Here is a 21,898-nt window from a genome sequence, read left to right on the forward strand (position 1 = left end):
CATATTAGAGGCCCTTAGTGAGACATACAGACGTACACTTCACTGCGAAGCACCAACTCCTGACGCAGAAGACACAGCCATAGATGTGTGTGCTGAGCTGTTCTTTGCAGGAATGGAGATAATTGCTGGCGGTGGAGGAATAAAACAGGCACTGAAACATGACGGAGTAATTCATCCTTCTGTGTGGGAGCTGCAGAACACCTCTATCATGGAGCTTGTGGCCAAAGGTAAACGTGAAATCTTGTGCATCTTTTCCTCCTCAAGTTTCTTGTTCTCTCCTGTTTTCCTGTTTTCTGCCTTTTGTTTGAACTCCTTTTCTTTTACGTTATCACCTTCTCATCATCTTGTCAGCTTCTCATCGTCTTATCTTCTCTTTATGATCTTCATTTCCATCGTGATCATGATCATCAGTCGTCACCTGTGTACAGTTGGAGGTTGTGGTAACCCAATATTATCATTTCATTCGTTTTAATGGTCATGTTTAAAATTAAATTTATTGTAATTAAATCTGCACTTTTGTTTTCATCTTCTCCCCCCTCTCCAGCTCTTGTCAGTTCTTTTGTGCCTCCTTTTCCTCCTTCTTTTCTCACTCTCGCTTGTAACCCTTCCCCCTTCTGTCACCAGTCCTTCTCTTCTCTCCTCCACTGTTCTTCATTGTTCCTCTTTACCAACGCTTTCCCTTCCCTCATACCCTGGAATCCTTCCCTCATCACTCCTCATCATCGCCTCTCTCACCTTGTTCACAAATGCGTCATCAACAATTCTCTGCACATACAGAAACAGTTATTTATGAGTTTTAGACTCACTTCTTTTCAAAGGGTGAATCGTAACAAGGCAAAAAAACCTTCACTATCTCGTTTTCTCTCCCAGGTGAGAATGGTGTACCCCTCCCTGCTCTGGTCAAATTTGTCAAGCATGCGTTCAGTTATGAACACTGGGAACCATTTGGACAACTGATCGAACCAACCCTTCAGCTTTTACAGGAGCAGAGTGATATTAACAGTTTGGTGGATATCAAAACACTGCAGCTCATGCTGGCGCTGGAGCCGTTTTACAATACTGTTAAAAAAACAAAGAAAACACCTGCACAGGCAGACGAGGGTGAAACAGGGCCTCATGCGCATGGTTAGTGTGTGAAGAAATATTTGATTCTTTAACCACAATTGGCAGTAATGTTGCAATCTGATTTGCTGTTGTTGAGAAGAGAACAGATAACGATGCTTGCGTCAATTTGTTACGCCATGGTCACGCGCTGAAAGAATCTTTTTATCCGATGTCAATATTGTGGTAAAAGAAAAATCGACAGTGGTTTAGTGTGGTCCGTGCTCTTATCAAAAACGATATTCGTCATCACAGGGGTCAAATTTGACGTGGACAGAACATCATTTTCTGATGCGGTCCACAACATTTTGTGTCGATTTGTTAAATCTACACCATATTACTACTATAGTAATTGTAGCTTTTATCTTTTATTCATTTTGTGCAGACAAATCGTAAGGTCCTAAATATTCCATAATTAATACCTCGGACCTCGGAACGTTGATAGTTGATACATGTTCATGCACTTACCCATCCCCAAGATAAGAGAGTCATCCCTTTAGATAAGGATTACTCTTGTAAAATAGCGGTAACTTTTGCTGTTTTGTAGGGAGAACTGGAAGTCCGCTTGAGGAACTAACGCATTTAGCGGATGTTATTCAGTCATGCTCTGAGGAGCCTTTTAAGGTAAATCACATTGTAGTTAGTTAAGGCTCTTTTCAGGGGGAAATCGTGTTTTGAAACCGGGCTTAGTTTTCCAAAGGGCCGGTAACGCTATCCAATTGAATAAATCGCTATCCAGCAGAGAATATTACACAAAACGTACTGCGCTATCCACTGGATAGAGACTTACAGTATCTTATGGATAGCATCCTTCATCTTTCTTTCTGAGATACATTGGTTTTGCTTTTCTTCCAACAGCACTTGATCTTTAAAGGAGAATAAGTGAGATGATCACCAACTATAAAGAAGCTCTTGATTCTTGACCAAATTCTCCCTGTCAGCACCTCAGGATTTGTGTAGTGAACAGTATTGAGAATATGCATACTGATGTCGGGGTGTAAAGGGTTAAGTATTGGTTTTGCTGAAACCTTACCCCACCCCTCAGAGAACTCCTTGGTAGGCGTAGCCACGTGTATAGTTTTCGAAGTAATCACAATGTCCAGTCATGTACATGATGTGTTTTACTTTTTCTGTTTTCTTTTTCAGTCTGCCATCCTCATGAAAGACATTGATATGATGGTGGATGCTTCTTTATTCCTTTGGTCAAAATGCAAGCCTCATTTCCAGAGAATCCTGTCTTCGTCTCTGGAGAACTGCAAACAGCTGTTAAATGATGTATTTTTCAATCGTGTAAGTATGACATTTGTTTATTTGCTTGAACAGTGTATGACGTAACAGGGTAATTTAGTATTATTAACTGAGTTGACAACGTAAATTGGCAACCGTAAAGGCGTTTCGAGCGTCAGCCCTTCGTTAAAATGAACGACGAAGGGCTGACGCTCGATTCGTCAGCTTTAGACTCTTTATGGTGGCCAATTTACTTTACCGACTCAGTTGACAATACTAAATTACCCTGTTATACTCTCCCACCGACACAGCACCACAGTTTCTTTAGAAAATGTACGTGTTTCGCTTTCAATTTTTAATGTACGTGTTTTGATATCAATTTGTCAACGAACTTTGGTTTCTAGTCATTCATTTTCAGTATCTTCTTTCTTTTCCAGTGGCTATACATTCTGACAGTGGCACACACAGCTCTCTCCTGGAGTAATGCTGCACTTTTTGATCCCATTCTCAGTGCTGAAGTAACACTGAAGTTTTCTCTGTTGTTGGAATGTAAAGCAGGGACCACTGACAACTCCAGGGTCGGCAGCACAGATATCTTGGAGACACCAACAATTCCTGTATCCCCAGAGACGGTGGATAATAAACAGGTTAGATACTAACCGTTCAACCCCCAAAAGTGACTGGCATGTAATTTCTCCTTACAATATCATTCCCTGAATCAAACGTTAAGGTCATGAGAGTTAAGAAAATGATCATTCACTAAATAAGCTCGTGATTGATAAAGAAATTCTCCTCGTCAGCACCTCAGGAAATGTATAGAGAACAGTGTGGAGAATATGCATACTGATACTAGGGTGTAAAGGGTTAACAGCAGAAGAAAAACCATGTTAATGAAACTTAAAGGATGAAGATATCATCTCACATCTTCATGAACAGAGAGGGGGGGGGGGTTGGGAGACGTGGTAAAAGAAATAAATTGAGAACGATGGCCAAGACACTCCTAAAACGTTGTATGACTTGAATGGTCTGCTGGAAACTGCAGAGATTTAAACTTAACCAATGTGAGTAGAGCAGGTAATTTAGTGTTAACAACTGGGTTGAAAACGTAAATTAGCCATCGTAAAGGGTAAAAAAGCTGACGTTTCGAGCGTTAGCCCTTGGAAGGGGGCTACCCTTTACGGTGGCTAATTTACGTTTTCAACCCAGTCGTTAACACTAAATTACCTGCTATACTCTCCCACCGACGCAGCACCACAGTTTCTTTAGAAACTTACCCCTTTATTCAATGTGAGTTGACCCTGATAACCTTGATTGCGAATGAGAAAACAAATCAAACCTGAAACTTGTACCAATGATCCCCAAAAGAGCAAAATTTTGTGGTAAAATATAACAGAATATACAAGGTAAGTTTTGGAAGCGAAGAAAAGAGATAAACTGCCAAAACTAAGGGGAAAAAATCCATCACTTGCCAAACCAGACTGTAAGCGTGAGTGAAGGAAGTATATTCAGCTTGGAGTGTGGTCGCAACATTTCGGTTTTTTTTTTTTTTTTTTTTTTTTTCACCTTTGACTATGCAGGAGAAAGCTGAAGGAGAATCACCAGAAAAACCTGCCATGGGTCCTGGGTCTTTGAGAAGTCTTTTTACAGACGTCAGTCAACAAATGATGGTGGCCATGGGTGGGGTCTCTGTGGGTGTAAGAGAGGTGCTCAATAAGGTACTGGGCATCCTGGACCAGGGGCTCAGGGATATCACCAAGGCACGTGATACAGTTATTGACACAAGAAAGAGGAACATTGCTGATATCAGTTGGATCAAGGCAAGGAGGCAATCAGTATTTACGTCTTAGTTCTAAGTTAGTGAGTTAGTTAGTGAGCTGTCAGTGGGCTTGGATCAGGAGGCCGGGCTTGAAGCTTTAACAGGTCATTGTGTTGTGTTCTTGGACAAGACACTTTACCCTCACTCTGTCTCTTTCCACCCAGGAGTATACATGGGTACCCGTGAATTGTGAAGGAATCCTGACGATATACAAGGCTGGTAACTTGCGATGGTCCAAGGGGGGTTGGCAAACTCTAATTCACGTTATGCCGCAGAAACCGGGAATGAATATTGGTTGTTTTGGCCCACTTGCCCTCAAGGCTTAACCCTCTGAGTTATTGTTCAGAAAACAGCAGATTTAATAGAAAACACGAATTAGGCTACGCCTCAATAAAAACTGAGTAACACCCACTGTCTGACTAACTGACATACTGGCTTACTGACTTGCTAAAATAATAATAATTTAACTCTTATATTGCGCGCTTTCCATAAAATGATCAAGCGCGCATTACATGATTTCTATCTATAGCAATTTAATACAGGGTATCTAACTGATAATTATTTAAAATATACAACATATGTTAAGATACTAGTAATTATCGTGATAAAAATGAATAAAGAGCTTCCCTAATTTAATACAGGGTATCTAACTAATAATTATTTAAAATATACTATGATAAAATTAAAATATACAATAGATGTTAAGATACTAGTAATTTTCTTGATAAAAATTAATAAAAAGCTTCCTTAAAAAGGTGCGTTTTCAAATCGCACTTAAAAATCCCTAGATCTGTAATAGAACGAATCTCGCGCGGTAATACATTCCAGAGTGCCAGAGCTGCGACCCGGAATGATCTGTCTCCCAATGTAACCCTACTTCTATAAGTCGGCGTTGCAAGCAACAAACTATCCGAGGAGGATCTCAAATTATAATTTCCTAATCTTTTAATTGACACAAGTTCTCTTTAATACGTTGGCGCGAATCCATGGATGGCCTTAAAAACAAATAGTAGAATCTTAAAACTAGTGCGTTGCCTGACTAGTAGCCAATGTAGCTCGTACAGCAACGGCGTTATGCGACAGTAGCGTGGCGCTCGACAAACTAGTCTTACTGCGGCATTTAAAACGCGCTGAACCGTATTCAGGTGAGAAGCTGGCAAACCATATAAAAGAATGTTAAAGGGTTTTAAAGGCATCTCTACTAACTGAGTGAAACAAACTCAAATGTTTGTATTTGTAAACAGGCATCTTTCCTTTATGTGTGTTTCCATCTTTCCTTCAGCCTTCAAGAGTAAGCAAACCCAAGACGGAAGATGGTGACACAGAACATCAGGATCCTGACTTGCTTGAGCGAATGATAGAGACTTTGCACATGGAGTTGCTGTTTGTTCGACATAGAGTTGCTGTAAAGCTTGTCAACTTGGGGCAAGGTGAAGCAATAAGTATTCAATATCTTTTCATGAAGGCTTCAAAATTGGAAGAGTTTTTCGTGTACATTGGGAAATAAAATCTTTCCAGATTGATGCACGACAATCAAACCGCTAAATGTTTCTCGTTTTCTTGTACAGAACCCTGTGAACCAAAGAGATCAGCAAAAAAACAGAAGGTAATTGAAAGCACAATATTTAAAATTATTACGTGATCAAACCAAAGTGGCTGTGAGCCCCTGAACTCGGAAAATGAAGGGGCTGGATGCTAGGCCACTGAACTGACTCCAATTCTCGGCTATCAGTTGAGCCCCACGCAAGGAGACTTACGTAAAAGTTAACAGGAATGGAAGGAAGGAAGAAAGGAGTGATGCAGTGTCTGCGTGATGGATGAAGGGAGTGAATTTGGGTCGTTACAACTACTTAAAAATGGCTTTCAGCCATTATCCGAGTTAGAGATGATGATGATGGTAAAATCAAAGTCATCCCTAAATTTTCTTATCTTACCTTACAGGAGAAACCAAAGACTAGTGCAGGTTCCTTGCATTTTAGTGATGCAGAGAATGAACTGCTATCAGAGTGCAACAGGAACCCGCTGTCCAAAGCTCTGCTGCGCATGCACATGGCGGGACAGGCTGTTACGTCACAGAGTCATGTGGGAACTGAAAGACAAACACAGCTTCTAAAGGTATGATGTTTCGAGTAATCTATCACAGTTTTGCCTAGGGGCCCTTAGCAAATCGTTGTACTATACACTTCGATAGTCTCCCCCACCCTGGAGATGTAAATGTATATCAGCTAACTATCAGGTAGATATGACAAAAAGCCGAGGGAGGTAACCGCGTCTACTTCCATTGTAGGAGAGCCAAGAGCTGATTGTCAAGTGTCAGCAGCAGGAAAGGAAAGTATCCAGTTGGAACAGACAAACAGACGACACCAGTGACAACATTCTTCCCTCTGATGTCCCCCCGGCCCCTCTCCTTGTGTACCGCAGCTCTGCTGTGTTGGTGTTCAAACCAGCTCCCTTTGCACCAAAAACAGGAGAAAAGGTACATTGGCACTCACTGACTTTCTCCTTGTGATATAATTACTCGTCGAATGCAAAAGTTCACAGTTGCTCAAAACTTAGCCTGCAGAACAGGCGTAATTTTGGCGAGCTAGTGCTCATTATTTTCTTGAGGAAAACTTAAGCTGCCATCTTTATTTTTACAGTAATAGAAGTGGGGTAGAGAAGGAAATTTTTACCAAGGGGGTTAACGACGACCAAAAGGAAGTAGAGGGGAGGGGGTGGGGAAATAAAAATTACTCTAACCTTTTCCTGCCCATTCCCTCACCGTCTACTCTAACTCTAAATCAAACATGGCAGGTCGGATAAACGATCACGAGCTTGTGAAGTTATAATAGGACGTCTGCACTGCAGGCTATTCAAAATTCAAGCCTCAGAAATTACAAGGAGTGGGACTAGTTTATCTTGTAAAACACCTCCCGTATTTTTCGGTTTAGTAGACGCGAACGTAAGTGTAGCGCGAGGTAGGCGCGAATGGCGATGTACGCTCAAGAGAGGAAGTTGTTTCTTCACGCTCGCCGCGCGCCCCCGTATTCTTGCTTGAAAAACGCCAAAAAATGGCGTCTATTCTGTAGGCAAGGCTAGTTTTTTTTCTTTACGGCGTAAGTATTAGACTTGAAATTTGTAACGCGCAGAAACGATCTCATGTATTATGGTGTAATTCTGACATGTTGTTCTGTATTTTAGGTGGCATGGTATCGACTCTTTGCAAGGTCGGCCAGCGGTAATAATGTTAAAGTCAGGCTTAATGACTATCAGCTGCCAGGGACTGGTGAAGAGGTATTCTTTGAGTTTCTAAGATATCATTGTTTTTGTACAACAGATGTGAAATAATAGGATCCTGTGTGAGGAAGTAATCACTGGTGTATTGATAATCTAATGTTTCTTTTCAAACGCTTCTCACTTGAAATTTGCTCAATTGCACTCCAACATAGCAACAGACCGAAGTTGATCAAAGGATTGACACGCCATCCAATGATTTAATCTCTATCCAGTGAATAGTGATTACGTTTTCTTAATTCTGATCTGCTGTACAGCGATTTATCCTTTGGATAGCGTTATCCGCAACTTTGAACAACTGGGGCCCAGTAATTTTCCAAATTGCTGCTATTTTTAGATCCCGGCCACGGCTGACATCAAGTTTTTTGTGCGTGGGCTTAAAGCAGATGAGAAGTACATGGCAGCAGTAGCAGCTTACAATGAACATGGTAAACTGATTGGTGGAAGTGTTGGCTTAACATGTCGACCTATTCTTGCTGCTCATCCATTACCAACTCTCATGGCGTGGGGGTATTTAGCTCAGGTGCGTGAATGAACAAGGAGAACTGCGTGACAGTGTGCGGTGTGACAAAGAGTACAGGGTGGTATTGTCCAGCCTACCAGGGGATAGCCCAAGGCTAGAAAAAGTATTCTCTGAGTTGAGGTGCTCTTACAATGGAAGTGACAGATAGAGGTTGTAGAAACCCTGTTTTATGTCGAAGTCATAGCTCGTGTTCTTTAAATGGGGTAGCCCTCGATTAAAGGTTTGGCGAAAAAGAGGTTCCACTGTGTCTCTATCGCTATACTTCATGTACCTCGCGCAAAGCCTGACACGGATGTCTCAAGACGTCATTTGAAACGATACCCTGAAGGCGTATTACCTGTGTGAAGTTTTGAATGCGTTGTTATCTTGGCTTTGTAATGCGATGTGATTTCCTTTCATTTACAGCTCTCTTTTGCCTCGGGCGTGTTATCAGTAGCTAAATCTGCTGCGTCCGTTTTGTGGAATCACTTTGTAAAGGAGCGTGAAATATATGAAGAGAACACCAATATCCAAACAGCCAGTTTCGATTTGTGCATCTCTCTACAAAGGTTAGTACTAACGTTGAACAATTCACGTTTTATTTACTTTTTAAAATTATTAATATATACATACAAGAGCCTTCTATCCCTTAACATGAGTGACCAAGAGAGAAATTCTCCCCACAATAACGATACAATATGAAGCAGACAAGTGATGAGAAAAAAGAAAAATATAAGCGAAGGATTATTATTTGATCCAATAACAAATTCTCTGAACTAACATTATAAGAACTCTATGGCAGACAGTAAGGAGAATTACGTATGAGATCCAAGGAGTAAAAGAGTTAATGGGCTCAGAGGTACTGAATACATGGATAAGTAAGTGAAGTTATTTAATTTAATGTTTTGTATTATTTGGCAGAGTCGACGAGGACAGATTGCGCGAATGTTCACCTGTATTGGCGAGACTCTTTCTCCAGAGTATCTTCATATCCGTGGACATTAGGATCAGGGAGGGGCATCTGTTCTGTGACTGTCTGTGTGATAGTGGACCACTTTACAATGGGCAGGTAATTATTTTTGCGTTTATTTCAGAGATTTCAAGTACTTCCAAGGATCAAGAGTGTTAGGGTGATTCGGCATTCTTGCATTGTACATTCTTTCTACATCCTTATTTCACACTTAACTAACGCGTGCGCATTGAAAAATAGCGGCTTTTTCTCTATCATCGGAGCTCGCCAGAGAAGTAAATCGTCGTTTTCTCGCAAACGAGTGCGGTGATGTGTTATTTGTTTCTTGTTCTTGGAATTTTGGAAATGACTTTCTCTCCGTAAAATGAATATAGATCAATTTTCAGAGTAGGAAAAGGAACAATTTTAGGAAACGCCAATTCATCATGTACTCGAAAATATAATTGTTATAATATAATAGGAATTGTATGGGTATCTACAATATACTGCTTCTGCTTCCAAAGGAGCACAGGGACCTCCTTTTTATGGATGATTTTCCTTTAGGAATGACCTGTGTCAAGCTGCTTTTTATTATATCTCTTTATACAGGTTGCTCGCCTTGAAGAATGTGAGCGTCTTCTTCTTGCAATTCAAGTTTCCGGCTGGCTGAATGACACTGCGCTTTGTTTACAAGCTGTTGTTCAGTGTTATGGACTACTAGCCCCTTTAATTCACCAAAAGATTCCTGCTAAACCAGTTGTACAGGTTTGTGGAACATTGTTTCTGTCTTAACTGAGAAATGTAAGCTGTTAAATCGGAGATGTAGCTCGAAACGCATTTTTTCAGACCCTGCATACGCTTTTTTATGAATACAACATTAGTGGAAATTGATAAATATACGGTTTGTATTTTTTTCAGGTTCTCCTCCGGTGTCATGCTGTACTCCAAGAGGTCCCTTCACTGACGCGTCATAGAAAGTCCTCGTCTACTTCTGACAGTTTGTCACACATGATCGCCACAATGACTTATTATATAGCCAAGGTAATAAAGTATATTTTGTTTTTCAGGGAAAACACCACGCAGGCAAAGATAAGCTAAGCGGCAAAAAGTATGGCGGAGGGTGGCAAAGATTTTGACGGATTGCAAATTGAGAAAATTAAAAACTCAAGGGTAAACCTTGATCAGTCTCCCTTGATTTTATTTCAGTTAAGTTTGAGATGTCTGACGTTTGGAATAACAAAGTCGTGTGTTGCTGTTGAACAATACCGCTCATGTATATTGACACGTAAAACGCGCTTGACGCGCGTGCAGTTCCCATACATTACACGCGCCAAACACGCATATAAACCATAGAACGCATGTAATTTTGCTACTTCACGCGTGCCAATACACGCATTAGCGCGTTTTATTTCACGAATTACACGCGTTTGACGCGCGTGTAGGTGCGGCAATAAATGTGAGTGGTATTGTATCTTTTGCATCAGTGCAGGAAATGTCCATGGTTCTTTGGTGCTTGTGATTCTTTTCATGTTTTTTTTTGTTTAAACTCACAATGACTTGAGGGCTCCTGTGTGACATTTCAGATATTACAGATGTGGAACGAGCAGGGAGTAGCTGGGGCCATTATTGAACTCGGCAAGAAAATGCTTAATATCGAAACTGCCCCTGATAGTGCTGGTACCATGACAACCATGCAAGCTGCTGCTGCAATGGCAACCGCCACTCTGGGAGGACCGCCACCGAGTAAAACCACCAAAAAGAAGCCTGGGGCGACAAAAAAGCCTAAAGGTGGTGGAGGCAAGGGACTGGGAAAACTTGAGAAGGAAGCCGCTGCCTTCACTGCTGACGCACAGAATGAGGAGCTGAAGGCCTTGGAAGCCTACATCTTAAAACTCAGTCAACAGGGTAAGCATGGTACCGAATCAGTTCCATTTTTCTCCCTTAATTCTGAAAGCTTATAGAAGAATGATCAAGCGAATCAATTTGTCGCGAAACTGCCAAGTACAAACAGATGTAGTTTCTTACTCGCGCTTATTAAAACCAAACTGCACTCAAAATCATGTTGTTTCCTATACTTATACCAATTTTCATATTATTTCTGTGGGTTTATCCTTACAGCTTTGAACCGTGATGATGAGGAACTAACCGGCTCGGAAGATCCATCTGTCCTCCACTCAGTTGTTGCCAATCTCCCCGCTCAACAGGCGTACAAAGAAGGTAAGTGAAGGAAGGGGCGCTAACCGGAACATTTACAAGTTGAAGGCATGTTTTGATCCCCTTTGGCAAAATATTAGCCTCAGCCTTATTTAAGCGCTGTGAAATGAGATGCAGTAAAAGAGCCATAGTTTTCAGGATAAGATCGATATTTAGTCCAAAATCACATTAACTCCTGATCCAGTCCTATAGTCGGACGAAAGACAAATTTCGGGTAATGAATGACCAAAGACGAACTAAAATATTTCTTCAATACCTTCCGCTATTAACTTCCACAAACTTCACTTGGTATTAACTTACATTTATTGTTGACTTCCACCTTTGGTGTCAAGACCTTTTTATCACAGATAACACACGTTAAATCTGCTTTTCCACAGACTTTGAAGCTGCATGAGCTATCTGTTTGCTTTATGTCTGACTGTACAATTGTCCATCTTTTTAAGACTGGGATGTTGATTGGTATCTTGGTCTGGATGAATCCGTCTCGGCTGAATGTTCAGAAGAAACTCTCTCTGAAGCATCCTTTGTCTCCTCTGCTATTGACTGACCGAGTGAGGGTTGCACTCCTAACCTTTCGCAATCTTTCTTGAATGATCTATTCTGACAGCGTATCACACGTTCTGCAGAATCCTTTTGGGTGAAACCGCGCTTTGCATGACGTGTGTAGTACTGAATGTTTAACTGTGCCTTTCTATAGGGATGCAACAAGTACAACATGTAGTGAATGCTTTTGTTCTCCCAATCTTGTCTTTGAGTCTGCGCATTGCATGCCATTCCATTCTCAACTGAACAGACCTTTGATACAAAATTATCTTTCCTCTCCTTCACATCCTTCCTTGAGATGCCATGCAATTCTCCTTAATTTTTGTACATATTTCTTTCAATGCCAGTTCTGAGAATTGAGCATTACATCAGATGATAAACCCCTCTCCATATCAAAGAGTGATTCCAGGTTTTAATCTTTCCTTGTATTCTTTAATCTTTTAATTTTGCTAATAATTTACACAGTGTAATTATGTTTTCTGCCCGTCAGGCTCTTTTACGTCGAGACTGTCAAGGTCACCTTTTTAAATTTAAATGCCAAGATATCTTCAGTGTGATCTTTCTGCTCTCTACATTAAATTTTGTAATCACAATCCCTCACAATGTTCTTAACTGTTCATTTGTGTTATAATAAATAACGAATAAAGCACAAGATAACTTACATTCTTTGCTCTCTCCTCCTCATTGAATTCCTTTTTGTCTAATTATGTTCCTGTTTTTGGCTGATGTGTTTGTTTTCAAGCTTTAACAGTATTACACTGTGAAGCTTTTTAGAGAAAAAAATAAATCTGATCTGTAAGCTTGGAAATACTTTCTCTGCTCATTAAAAAGGCATCTTAAATGAAAAAAGATAATTTTCACTTCCCGTTTACTTCAGAAACTTTTAACTTGAATGAAGGGTCTTCATCCGTCGTCTGTTCTTTCCTCACCTTTTTCAAAGTGTTATATGGATTGCATTTTCTTGAAATGATCTTTTTCTGCTTGTTCTAACGAAGTAAAGCTCCCTCTTCAAATGTGGCACGAACCTACCCCATATAATTCGTGTTCTCGTTTGTGTTCGCGTTGGGGCGTGTACTGGTTTTAGAAATGGACCATCAACATGCTTATCGTCGAATACATATTTACCCTTCCATTCCTGTAGTACTCAAATTTAAGAGGAGGACTCGCTTCCTGGGCTTTTATGTCCAGGTGTTGGCTAAAGCTCTTCAAGAGGGTCTGACAGAAACAGCTCTGGATTGGACCAATGATACCATGACGTGGATCGTGAGGTGAGCAAGTGGTGGCATCTGGTAACAGCTGAAATCACTTTAAACAGTGCTAGTGGAAGGGTCTTGTTGATTTTGTCACGTGGGTAGGAGCAAAAGGTTGTGCTTTACACAGCCATAACAATATTTAAAATGCGTTGATTATTATTTTGGGTCGTTTTCAATTGTTTTATTTTTGAATGAAAATATGACCTTTAACTTGGTGTCAGAGAGAAAGAAAAACGTCAAGGGGCCTAGAATTAACCTAAAAGGTACAAAGTAATTTAATATTATCAACTGAGTCGATAAAAGACGGTGAGGATTGACCTGGATTGCAGTGGGCAATCCCTAGAACTGCAGGATACTAAGCCTATAAACAGGCTCTGGTTGGAGGGGCTGAAGAAGAACTGTATTCGAATGAAGCGGCCGGCGGCGCGTTGTATAAAGCGTTTACGATGTAACGTCTTTCTATCTCTTTGTAGGAGAAATGAAATGCTGTTGGCAAACAAACCCACCATAGTTCGTCAAGCGGCTACTACAGCTGGACCGGAAGAAGAAAAAATTAAGAAATTTGCCACCGCTATTGTTGAATTTAGTAAGGTAAAGAGTGACTAGAGTCTAATTTCTCCTTACAATAACACTCTTGAATCAGACATAAAGGGTCGCGAGAAGAAAGAAGTTTTTGATTGTAAACAAATTCTCTTTTCAGTGCCATGGTATTATCTTTGTTTGTTCTTATGTTTGAGTGTGTTTTCTCTATATGGTTCATATTCAGCCCCCCACGAGAAGTCCACAAAAAACTCGACAGGGAGAGACTAAAAATGAGGATAAAGAGGAAACAGAGATTGTTGTGCGCAACAAGCAGGAGACTGCGTCCAGACCCCCGCAGTCACAGAAAAAGTCTGTAGTACCCAGTACCGTATCGAGAAAGGTATGTTTAATATAGGAATGTTTAGTTTATTATTCACGTTTGCGCAAAGAGTGAGAAAACGCGAGTGACCGAGTCCCGAGTTGTTTGACATTTGATTGATTGATAGGGTGGTGCGAGTTTTCTAGACCAATCACTGAGCGAGGTAGAGCTAAAGTGATGTAATCTTGGATTGCTTTCGACTCTCCTTGTAAATTGCTCTAATTACGTAACTATTCCACGTAACTACGAAAGCTCCAAAATAGCTGCTTTAAAATTTCTTACAAATGTGTTAAATTGTGCTGGGATTTGTCTTTGTTTGATCTTCTTTTGATGAAATAGCTAGGCCAATTGAAAAGAATTCCGTGGTATCAATTTTTGATTACTTAAAGTAAGCATGCAGTGAAGAGGTAATGTTTCCTTCTGTGACAGGCTCGGAGATTTAAAGGAAGAACAGCTGAAGAGGTCGACATCTTTAACGTGAGTACACTGTAAGAAAGGAGACAGCGTTTTTGGAAGGTTGTTTGGTTTGTTGTTCAAAAGTCTGCCCGTTTGATACCTGCTGGTTTCCAGAGTTGTTTCCCTTTTTGGAGGAGGGGGGGGGGGAATCTTTTTCTTATTTCGATTAGTCGATTTGCCTGTAAGACTTGTTTCCCTCGTCACGTTCGAGATCTGGCGGGTCACTGTGTTGTGTTTTTGGGTATAACTCTAAATTTACAGTACCCCTCCTCACCCTGTAGTATAAATGGGTACCAAACTCTCAGGGAATGTTACAAACCACTGAGGAGATAACCTGAGACGGACAGGTAATCCATTTGGCGGGGAAGGGGGAAGAGAGGAGGGGGGGTAGCGATACCCCTGGTCACTTCATGTCTCAGAAACTGAGATGTTCTCAGGCAGCCATGGACCAGTACAAATTTATAAGCCTCTCTCTTTTACGATGACTATATTTCTTACACGAATGATTTATTCTCGCTCTTTCAAGGCGATTGAACGACTTCAGGGCTTTTTGCCAGAATACTGGCGATCATCACAGCGAAGAAAAAAGCTACGAGCCGTCAGCTGCGAAGAATTGCCATGGAGAGCCCAGGTGCAGATTTGTACTAATATGTTTTGATGTTAGATGACTATGGCAATAAACATTCAAGAATAGAAAGTCTTTGCTTTCCTTGCCACCTATTATAGTGAGATAGCAGGAAAGATCAGTGTTTACTCAGTCTGCTCTGATTATGTGAGGCTCGGCTTGGGTGGCGTAATACCCCCTCCTTTTTTTCGCAAGTCTGGTCATTGCCCTAAACTCAATGTCAGACGGTTGTCATTCACAGCTGGTAGCGGGTCAAAACCGTCGGCTATTCTGGCACCTTAAGCCGGCTACTGTGACTTTATTCTAGCAGTATTGCGGATGAAACGTCGTTAAATTGCTGAAATACTACCGAAGGAATTTGGACAACAACTATTACTCAGCTTTGTGTGGTATTAAATACTTAATACACCAGTAACAGGACTATAGGTACATTGTATGAATCGATTTCACGTCCAGAATCTGCTATAAGGTTCGTGCGAACCTCGTACCTGGAACATTTTAACCGAACAGTTCCCAGTCTTGCGCATAATCTGACGAAACAAAATGGCACCCACGGTGACCTAGCCGCCTAGTATTTCTTATTTGCCTTCAACTTTCAACCTGACTGTAGCCGAAAATGGTTGCTGAATGATCGGGCGTGATAGCCAAGCGAAAAATAGAGGGTCTGTTTACAGATAGCGTCATCGTTGTTGTCTGTTTTCATCATTTTTCAGATGGGAATTCTTCTGGCGGGTGCAAATTTTGATTTGTTTCTTGACAAAGTAGAAAGTGGACAACGTTTGGCAGACGTAGGAGACGCCGAAAACCCGTTATACAGGTTTGATACACGAGTTTATAAAGTTTGATTTCTTTTACCAGTCCTGTAGTTTACAACACCATCAGATATTAGTAACAGACATGTGAACATCTCTTCTTCGATCTTAGGACGCTGTTGGATTTTTTTATTTCCATTTTTATTTCCTAGGCCTTCGTATATGGATCCTGATTGGTTTGGCTATGCTACATCCGGGACCTTAATAGTGTCGTGGGCTGGTGCGTCAAGAAGAGCCTCACCCGAGCCCCCCATGGGTTTTAGCGGATCAGCGAGGGATACGCCATTTTCTCAGCGTGCTCCAACAGGGTCGCGGTCACACCCTCGGGAGGGGACTAGGTAATTATTAGAACTTGTAGAATGCCTTCACAGCCTCTCTAAGCACAATGTGCCGTACTGTCGGTAAAGAAATAAGATCCAATTTTTGTTTTCCTTTGTTGTTGTTGTTTTTTTTTCTTTTGAATGGTCAAGGCTATCACGTTTTAACTGACTGACTCCCTCAGTTGTTTGTTTACTCACTGAAACACTAAATGAATGCCCTATGGATTACTTAATTCATGGTTTGACTGTCCGTCAGACTACTTGAATGATTGACTGACATGACTCTTTGATCAAACAGGACTGTTAGCAGAGTGACAGGGGTCACCGGAAGGGAAGGTTCCACCGCAAGCAAGTCACCCATGTTCTTCCTGCTCTCCGCGCTGGACCATTTATCACGAGCCATTGTAAGAACAAAAATTCAGTTTTATTAAAACACTTCAAGGAACAATTCAATACCTTTTTCAGAATCTCCGTCTCAAAAATTAGTTAGGCTCGTATTCAATTGTTACCTGTAGGCCCAGTACTTTTCACGCAAAATCCCTCCCTGGCCGTAACATTCGCAAGGTGAACTTGTCTCGCGACGTTTTCGTTGAGGCAAGTCTCACTTTTGGTTCGCGACTTGGCCACCCGCGTTTACCCGCGCTTTGAGCAATTTGCTTGGTTTTAATCTGAATTCTTATTGGTTCTTAAGGGTATTTACCCCTCTTCTCATTGTTGTTGTAATGACTTTGGTTTTCTGACACTCAATTGAAAGCACTTTGATTGTACCCAATTGTAAAGCGCTCTTATGTTGGAAATAGTTTCACCCGTACATCAGCCAATTATCCTCACAGAGTTATTCAACGTGATTTATCACCTCAGACGTAAGAGTGATTGGCAAACGATATATTCATAGGTATTGACTTATCGTGGCAAGTACTGGATCATGCTACAGAACGCCTGCCGAGCCCTATGGAACATGACTCAAACGGTGCTCATGCGAGTCGTGGCAGAAACGCTCCACCTCGCTGAGGACCCTTTGGCTGAAGGAAGCAGTGATATCGATGTTCTGAGAAAGGCCCTGTGGCAGAAGTTCTATTTCGGGGCGGACAGGTTGTTGGACATGATGGTTTTGATTCAAGACCAGGCAAAAACAGAATCTGAACAAAATAAAAAGGTATGAATCTTTGGTGTGGTTGGGGGGGGGGGGCGGTTAATTTCCTTTAGTCCCCCCTCCCCCTTAACACACTGTGAGCGAGTGATCCCCCTCTGTTCCCCCCCTAAAAACCATGGGATCCCCCCGAATTCCTCTCTCCCCAGCCCCCTTTGCATTCCGACTACACCAGATGTTGATTCCTCGTCAAGCAATCTTGCCCCAACGCCGGTCACTTCATTAAACTCTAGGCTATGATTTTCTTAAATCTTTCGAAAGCCGGAATTGTATCTTGACTCTCGGTGGCCGTGAGGTCGGTAGACATTTGCGTGACATCCTCGATGCCTTCTAACGTGACTCATTCTCCCCTTTTTTCAATAGCGTGACAAAGTGAAGAGGGGAGATCTGGTGATTAATGAGAAGCAAGGCCTGATGGGAGGAGTTGAAGATGAGAGAGGTGGAGCGAGTTTGTTGTTTGAGATACCGCTGGACAACTCGAATGTTGCGGACACTCGCTGGCTGAAGAGGTTTATCCTCTACGCAGTGGAGATGTTGTTTTACGAGAGGAAATGGGAAAGGGCCGTCAGTATCATCCTGAGATTCAATGCGCTAACCAGGTAAGAATAAAATGAAGATCTATCAACATTTCACATTTGAGCATGTTTTTTTCAGTTGAATGTCGAAAGTAGCCAGAATTGCATCGTTTATCTCTTTACCAACCACGTGAAATACTCAAATTTTGGACAAAAGTCTTGGAATACTTCTGTTACTTCTTTTCTCCTTTCAATCCTTTCCCTTTTTCTCACTTTCGGTATTCATTTTGCCTCTTTGATCGTTGGCTTTGCTATCAATTGTGTCTTTTTCCTTAAATTTTTTCGCACCTTATTAGGCCCTCTGTTTTCAGCGGAGGTACGCCGTTATGCTGACACAACTTTGTCGTTTGTTCCCAGGAGTCGTTATGCCGAGTCAGTGCTACCTCTCCTTATCGTTGCACAACGAAAACTTCAGGAGCAAATCAATGACCATGGTGGTCCGTCAGGAAGTCAACCTCTCATCACTGTCTCCAAGGAAACGGGTATTGCTGAAGAGTTTTTTATAAAGCCATCAGAGTACATGTCAATTGAGCCCGCGGTGCATATTGATCCTGAAGGCCATGATGTGTACCGCGGTAGTTTGGACGCGCTGAGACTTGTCTCAGTCCCTCTGGATGTGAATAAAAGCCTCCAGGCTCTGCACCAGGCTCTTGAGTTGAAGCATCACACTGCTCGGTCTCTAGATCACAGTCGACAGCTTTTGCTGTGTTACCTCACGGGCCAGCAGGAAGGTAAGAGAATACGATATGCAAGTAAATTTAAAAGCAGAGGATGGAATCGCTCAGATGAAACATTGCTCATCGTAAGGATAACAACGGCCTTTAGATAACGATGTATTGGAATATTCTCTCCTTAGGCGGAACAAGTACCCGTGTGCAGCGCGGGTCATCCCGTGTCGGGTTCTTACCGAGCCAAGTGAAACCTCCCACAGATGTTCCACTGGATTTAACGAAAGAAACGTTTGACTCTGTGGAGGATGTGCAAACATTCACACTTCAACCATCGCAACTGGCTGTGGTTATTGCTTCCTACGATAAGACAGTTGGTAGGCTTCATACAATAGATTTGTTTCAAAAGTGATTCGCGTGTTTAGGGTTTAAAATGCAAGTCTGTGTAAAAGTGTTTTTCTGTAGCTTTTCGGTAAATGATGGCACAGTTTGATGTTCATAAACCCGTCAACCCCTAAGAGTGACATCTAATTTCTTTTTACTGTATCGCCCTTGAATGAAATGAATAAGTCATGAGTACAAAAGGAAATGATCACCAATTTAGGAAGCTCCTGATTGGCAAACAAATTTCCTCACCAGTACCATAGAAAATGCCAAGAGAACAGAGAGGTGACTATGTATGATCATGTGAAGGGGTAAAGGGTTATCTTGATCACCATCTTGTGAACAATACTACACGGAAGTACTCTCACACAAGAGTTTTATCCACAGATTTAAAAGTTGAAAGCATGATAAACAGCACCACAAAAAAAATTATTTTCCAGAAGCTTTGATATATGAGATCATCCGAGAGGGTTTTATCAACAGACTTAAAAGCCAGAGCCACCCGGAGCGTGAGCTAAGTGGAATTGTTAACTTTACGTTTGTTCATCACAGAAATGTTACAGTTTCGCAAACAGAAGAGTCTGGCTGCTCAAGCTATGCACGAACTGGGTAACATAATGTTTCACAGTGGGAATATTAGGTTTGTACTTGACTGCGATTGATGAGTTTTTCTAGTCATTGTCATTATTTTCAGGCGTATTCATGATTGTAGACTGTGCTTTCCAATCGTTGCATCTTTTTCGGTACTCTACAACTGATATATTTCACTAAGACTTTGATTGGTATTTAATTAAAAGACATGTTTAGTAGCAACGATAATAATTTTGGTTATTGTGACAGTGATAACTATAATTTTAGTGATGATAATTATAAAAGTGATAGTTATGATAATATATCTATGATAATAATAATGATAATAGTGGTGATAATTTCAGTGGTAGTTTGGCTCTGAGAAATAAATTAGTAAATTTTTCAGGAGATGTAAAATTGCTAGAATCTAGAAATCCACTCTGACAGGAATAGGGCATATTCTGAGAAATTTCTCGCCCATTAAGTGATGTAAAAGAAACTCCTCTAGCGCCTTAAAACCATGGTTTTATCTGGGCCATAAATGACGGAAGCAAACAAATGAAAGACTTTGCACGACTTTAATCACTTGCCCTTGGTGCAAATTATATTACATAGATGAATAAAATAAATTTGCAAAAAATTCAATCACAAAGTTCTTGAAAAGATTAGCCTTCATTGAAACATTTTAAAAATGTACAAAAAATGTATGCGTGACAATCGTGGAAAACTGCTTATTCAGAAAAATACAACTTGCTTTTTTTTCTCTTTTTACGAACCCAACACAGGGCTGCGTACAAGTGGTGGGCGGAGTCTCTAGACACGATCCTCAACACAGCGGATTCGCTCAAAACGTGGCGTGATTGGACGTCATCATCTGATACATCACTCAAGCCCGGTGCTGCTCTTCTTCAGAGATGTGGGCTATGGGGATGTCTCCTAGGGGGTGTTTTGGCCGCTAATATCGCACAGTAAGTCAATAAGAAGGCATAATAACCTCCTAAGTAGCTTTTAACCTTTTCCACCTTACATCGGCAGGCATATTCTCCATACTGTTCTCTGTATATTTCCTAAGGTGCTGACTAGGAGAATTTGTTTGACAATAAAGAGCTTTAGATGGTGATCATTTCATTTATCCTTATAACCTAAATGTTTGATGTAGCCAAAAAACTGTCGAGAGAAATTTTGGTGCCATCACTCTCAGGGGTGAAAGGATTAAGCAGTGGTTTTTTAATGCGTTCGCCTTATACTTGAGTAGACCCCGGAAACAAGTCGTGTCGTTATATTGTGATTTCCCTTCTTATCATTCTCTACGTCAGTTCCATGAAGTCTGATTTTCTCTTCTTTTATTCTAAAGATACATTCACACATCTAACCTTGGTCTCCGATTAGAATGTTGTCTTCTTTCCGCGACATTCTTCAAGGTAAGAGAAGCTTTATCCTCGTTGTTTCCTCTTGTAGACTTCTGTTTGCATTTTCATAACGTTTTCAATTCTTTTTAGGCGTTGTTCTGTTCTTCGTTACCCCACCCCACAGCGGACAAAGACTATGCTTTATACGAGGTAGGGGCTGGGTGCGAGGTGGCCGAACTGATACCTGGGATTGATCTTCTGTCTGACGCTTTTAGAAGTAATGGACGGTCAGTTCTGGCCGCGCTTAGATGGATCACAGAGGAACTGGCTCGAGCAAGATACCTCATAACGGTAAGAGAGTTATTGCGGAAAAAGGATTTTTTTAAAACAGGAGGCGCAGTGGTCTTATCCGAAGTTGTTATTACGCTTTGCTTTGAAGCGAGAGGTTTGGGTTCGAATTCTGACACTGGTCACTGTGTTTCAATTGTGGTATGGTTGGCCTTTAAGAAAAATTGACGAAATGATAATGAGGAGGGGGTGGGGGGTGGGGGGTGAGGGGGTGGAGTTGTAACTTGCCATCGATCACTTACCTATCTTGAAGATGTGCTAATATTCCTAGTTATTTAAGTTACAGCTTACAGTTACTGTGAGGAAACCGAGATAAGCTCTGGCAGCTGTTTGAGTCATTCTCTTTCGCTTTCAAACAAATGCTGTTTACTTTCTTTGAAGTGTGTCGCTATATTAATTGAATGTTGTTTTGCTTCTATTTTTCGCCAGGTACTTCCATTGATCACACTGTGTTTGTACTTCTCCACACATGTGGCACGTGACCTGCAACGATCTGTGGATATAAGAATTCTCAGGGTGAGAATCTGCCTTATGTTGCTCGTGTGAGGAATTTTGAATAACTAAAAGGACTGTTTAAAGCACCATTTTATCACTTTTTTTACCGAGATGGAATCAGATGGTATGGCTTGTCATTTGTTTACCAAAGGAATGAAGGACAGTGTAGATTATTACTAAGAAGCGTGATACTTTTTTAACTATTTAAGAACGACCCTTCCCGCTGATTGGATGCGCTTTATTCGAGGGTGGGGTTGATTTATCGTTTTGCGTCTATCTGCGGCGTTCATTCGACGAAGGTGTTTGATCGAGTGAATATGAAAGGCGTAGATAGAAAACAGGTCTTGAAGTCCTACTCAAGTTGAAA

The 21,898-nt window shown here is 41.2% G+C and overlaps 1 protein-coding gene across 2 annotated transcripts in view; it reads left to right on the forward strand.

Moving 5' to 3' along the window:
• Positions 1-21,898, forward strand: part of LOC113676948 (cilia- and flagella-associated protein 54) — a 38,455-nt gene that overhangs the window by 7,255 nt on the left and 9,302 nt on the right. The window contains exons 9-44 of one of the 2 annotated variants that reach the window (XM_089207620.1): positions 1-227; positions 871-1,125; positions 1,649-1,725; positions 2,248-2,391; positions 2,766-2,975; positions 3,906-4,145; positions 4,309-4,359; positions 5,427-5,574; positions 5,713-5,750; positions 6,086-6,259; positions 6,432-6,620; positions 7,325-7,417; positions 7,755-7,940; positions 8,346-8,488; positions 8,841-8,988; positions 9,478-9,633; positions 9,787-9,909; positions 10,452-10,773; positions 10,987-11,085; positions 12,767-12,893; positions 13,352-13,469; positions 13,645-13,800; positions 14,209-14,256; positions 14,762-14,866; positions 15,574-15,677; positions 15,825-16,010; positions 16,291-16,396; positions 16,888-17,148; positions 17,506-17,741; positions 18,075-18,448; positions 18,574-18,762; positions 19,322-19,409; positions 20,125-20,307; positions 20,694-20,760; positions 20,839-21,039; positions 21,466-21,552. The exon at positions 1-227 is cut by the window's left edge and continues 71 nt beyond it. In XM_089207620.1, coding sequence (XP_089063746.1) covers positions 1-227; positions 871-1,125; positions 1,649-1,725; positions 2,248-2,391; positions 2,766-2,975; positions 3,906-4,145; positions 4,309-4,359; positions 5,427-5,574; positions 5,713-5,750; positions 6,086-6,259; positions 6,432-6,620; positions 7,325-7,417; positions 7,755-7,940; positions 8,346-8,488; positions 8,841-8,988; positions 9,478-9,633; positions 9,787-9,909; positions 10,452-10,773; positions 10,987-11,085; positions 12,767-12,893; positions 13,352-13,469; positions 13,645-13,800; positions 14,209-14,256; positions 14,762-14,866; positions 15,574-15,677; positions 15,825-16,010; positions 16,291-16,396; positions 16,888-17,148; positions 17,506-17,741; positions 18,075-18,448; positions 18,574-18,762; positions 19,322-19,409; positions 20,125-20,307; positions 20,694-20,760; positions 20,839-21,039; positions 21,466-21,552 — 5,659 coding nt within the window. The remainder of the gene's footprint in view (positions 228-870; positions 1,126-1,648; positions 1,726-2,247; positions 2,392-2,765; positions 2,976-3,905; positions 4,146-4,308; positions 4,360-5,426; positions 5,575-5,712; positions 5,751-6,085; positions 6,260-6,431; positions 6,621-7,324; positions 7,418-7,754; positions 7,941-8,345; positions 8,489-8,840; positions 8,989-9,477; positions 9,634-9,786; positions 9,910-10,451; positions 10,774-10,986; positions 11,086-12,766; positions 12,894-13,351; positions 13,470-13,644; positions 13,801-14,208; positions 14,257-14,761; positions 14,867-15,573; positions 15,678-15,824; positions 16,011-16,290; positions 16,397-16,887; positions 17,149-17,505; positions 17,742-18,074; positions 18,449-18,573; positions 18,763-19,321; positions 19,410-20,124; positions 20,308-20,693; positions 20,761-20,838; positions 21,040-21,465; positions 21,553-21,898) is intronic. The other variant, XM_089207621.1, reaches the window with a different exon arrangement.

Source organism: Pocillopora damicornis, chromosome 5 (genome assembly GCF_964200805.1).
Source record: "Pocillopora damicornis chromosome 5, jaPocDami1.2, whole genome shotgun sequence".
Classification (NCBI taxonomy): domain Eukaryota; kingdom Metazoa; phylum Cnidaria; class Anthozoa; order Scleractinia; family Pocilloporidae; genus Pocillopora; species Pocillopora damicornis.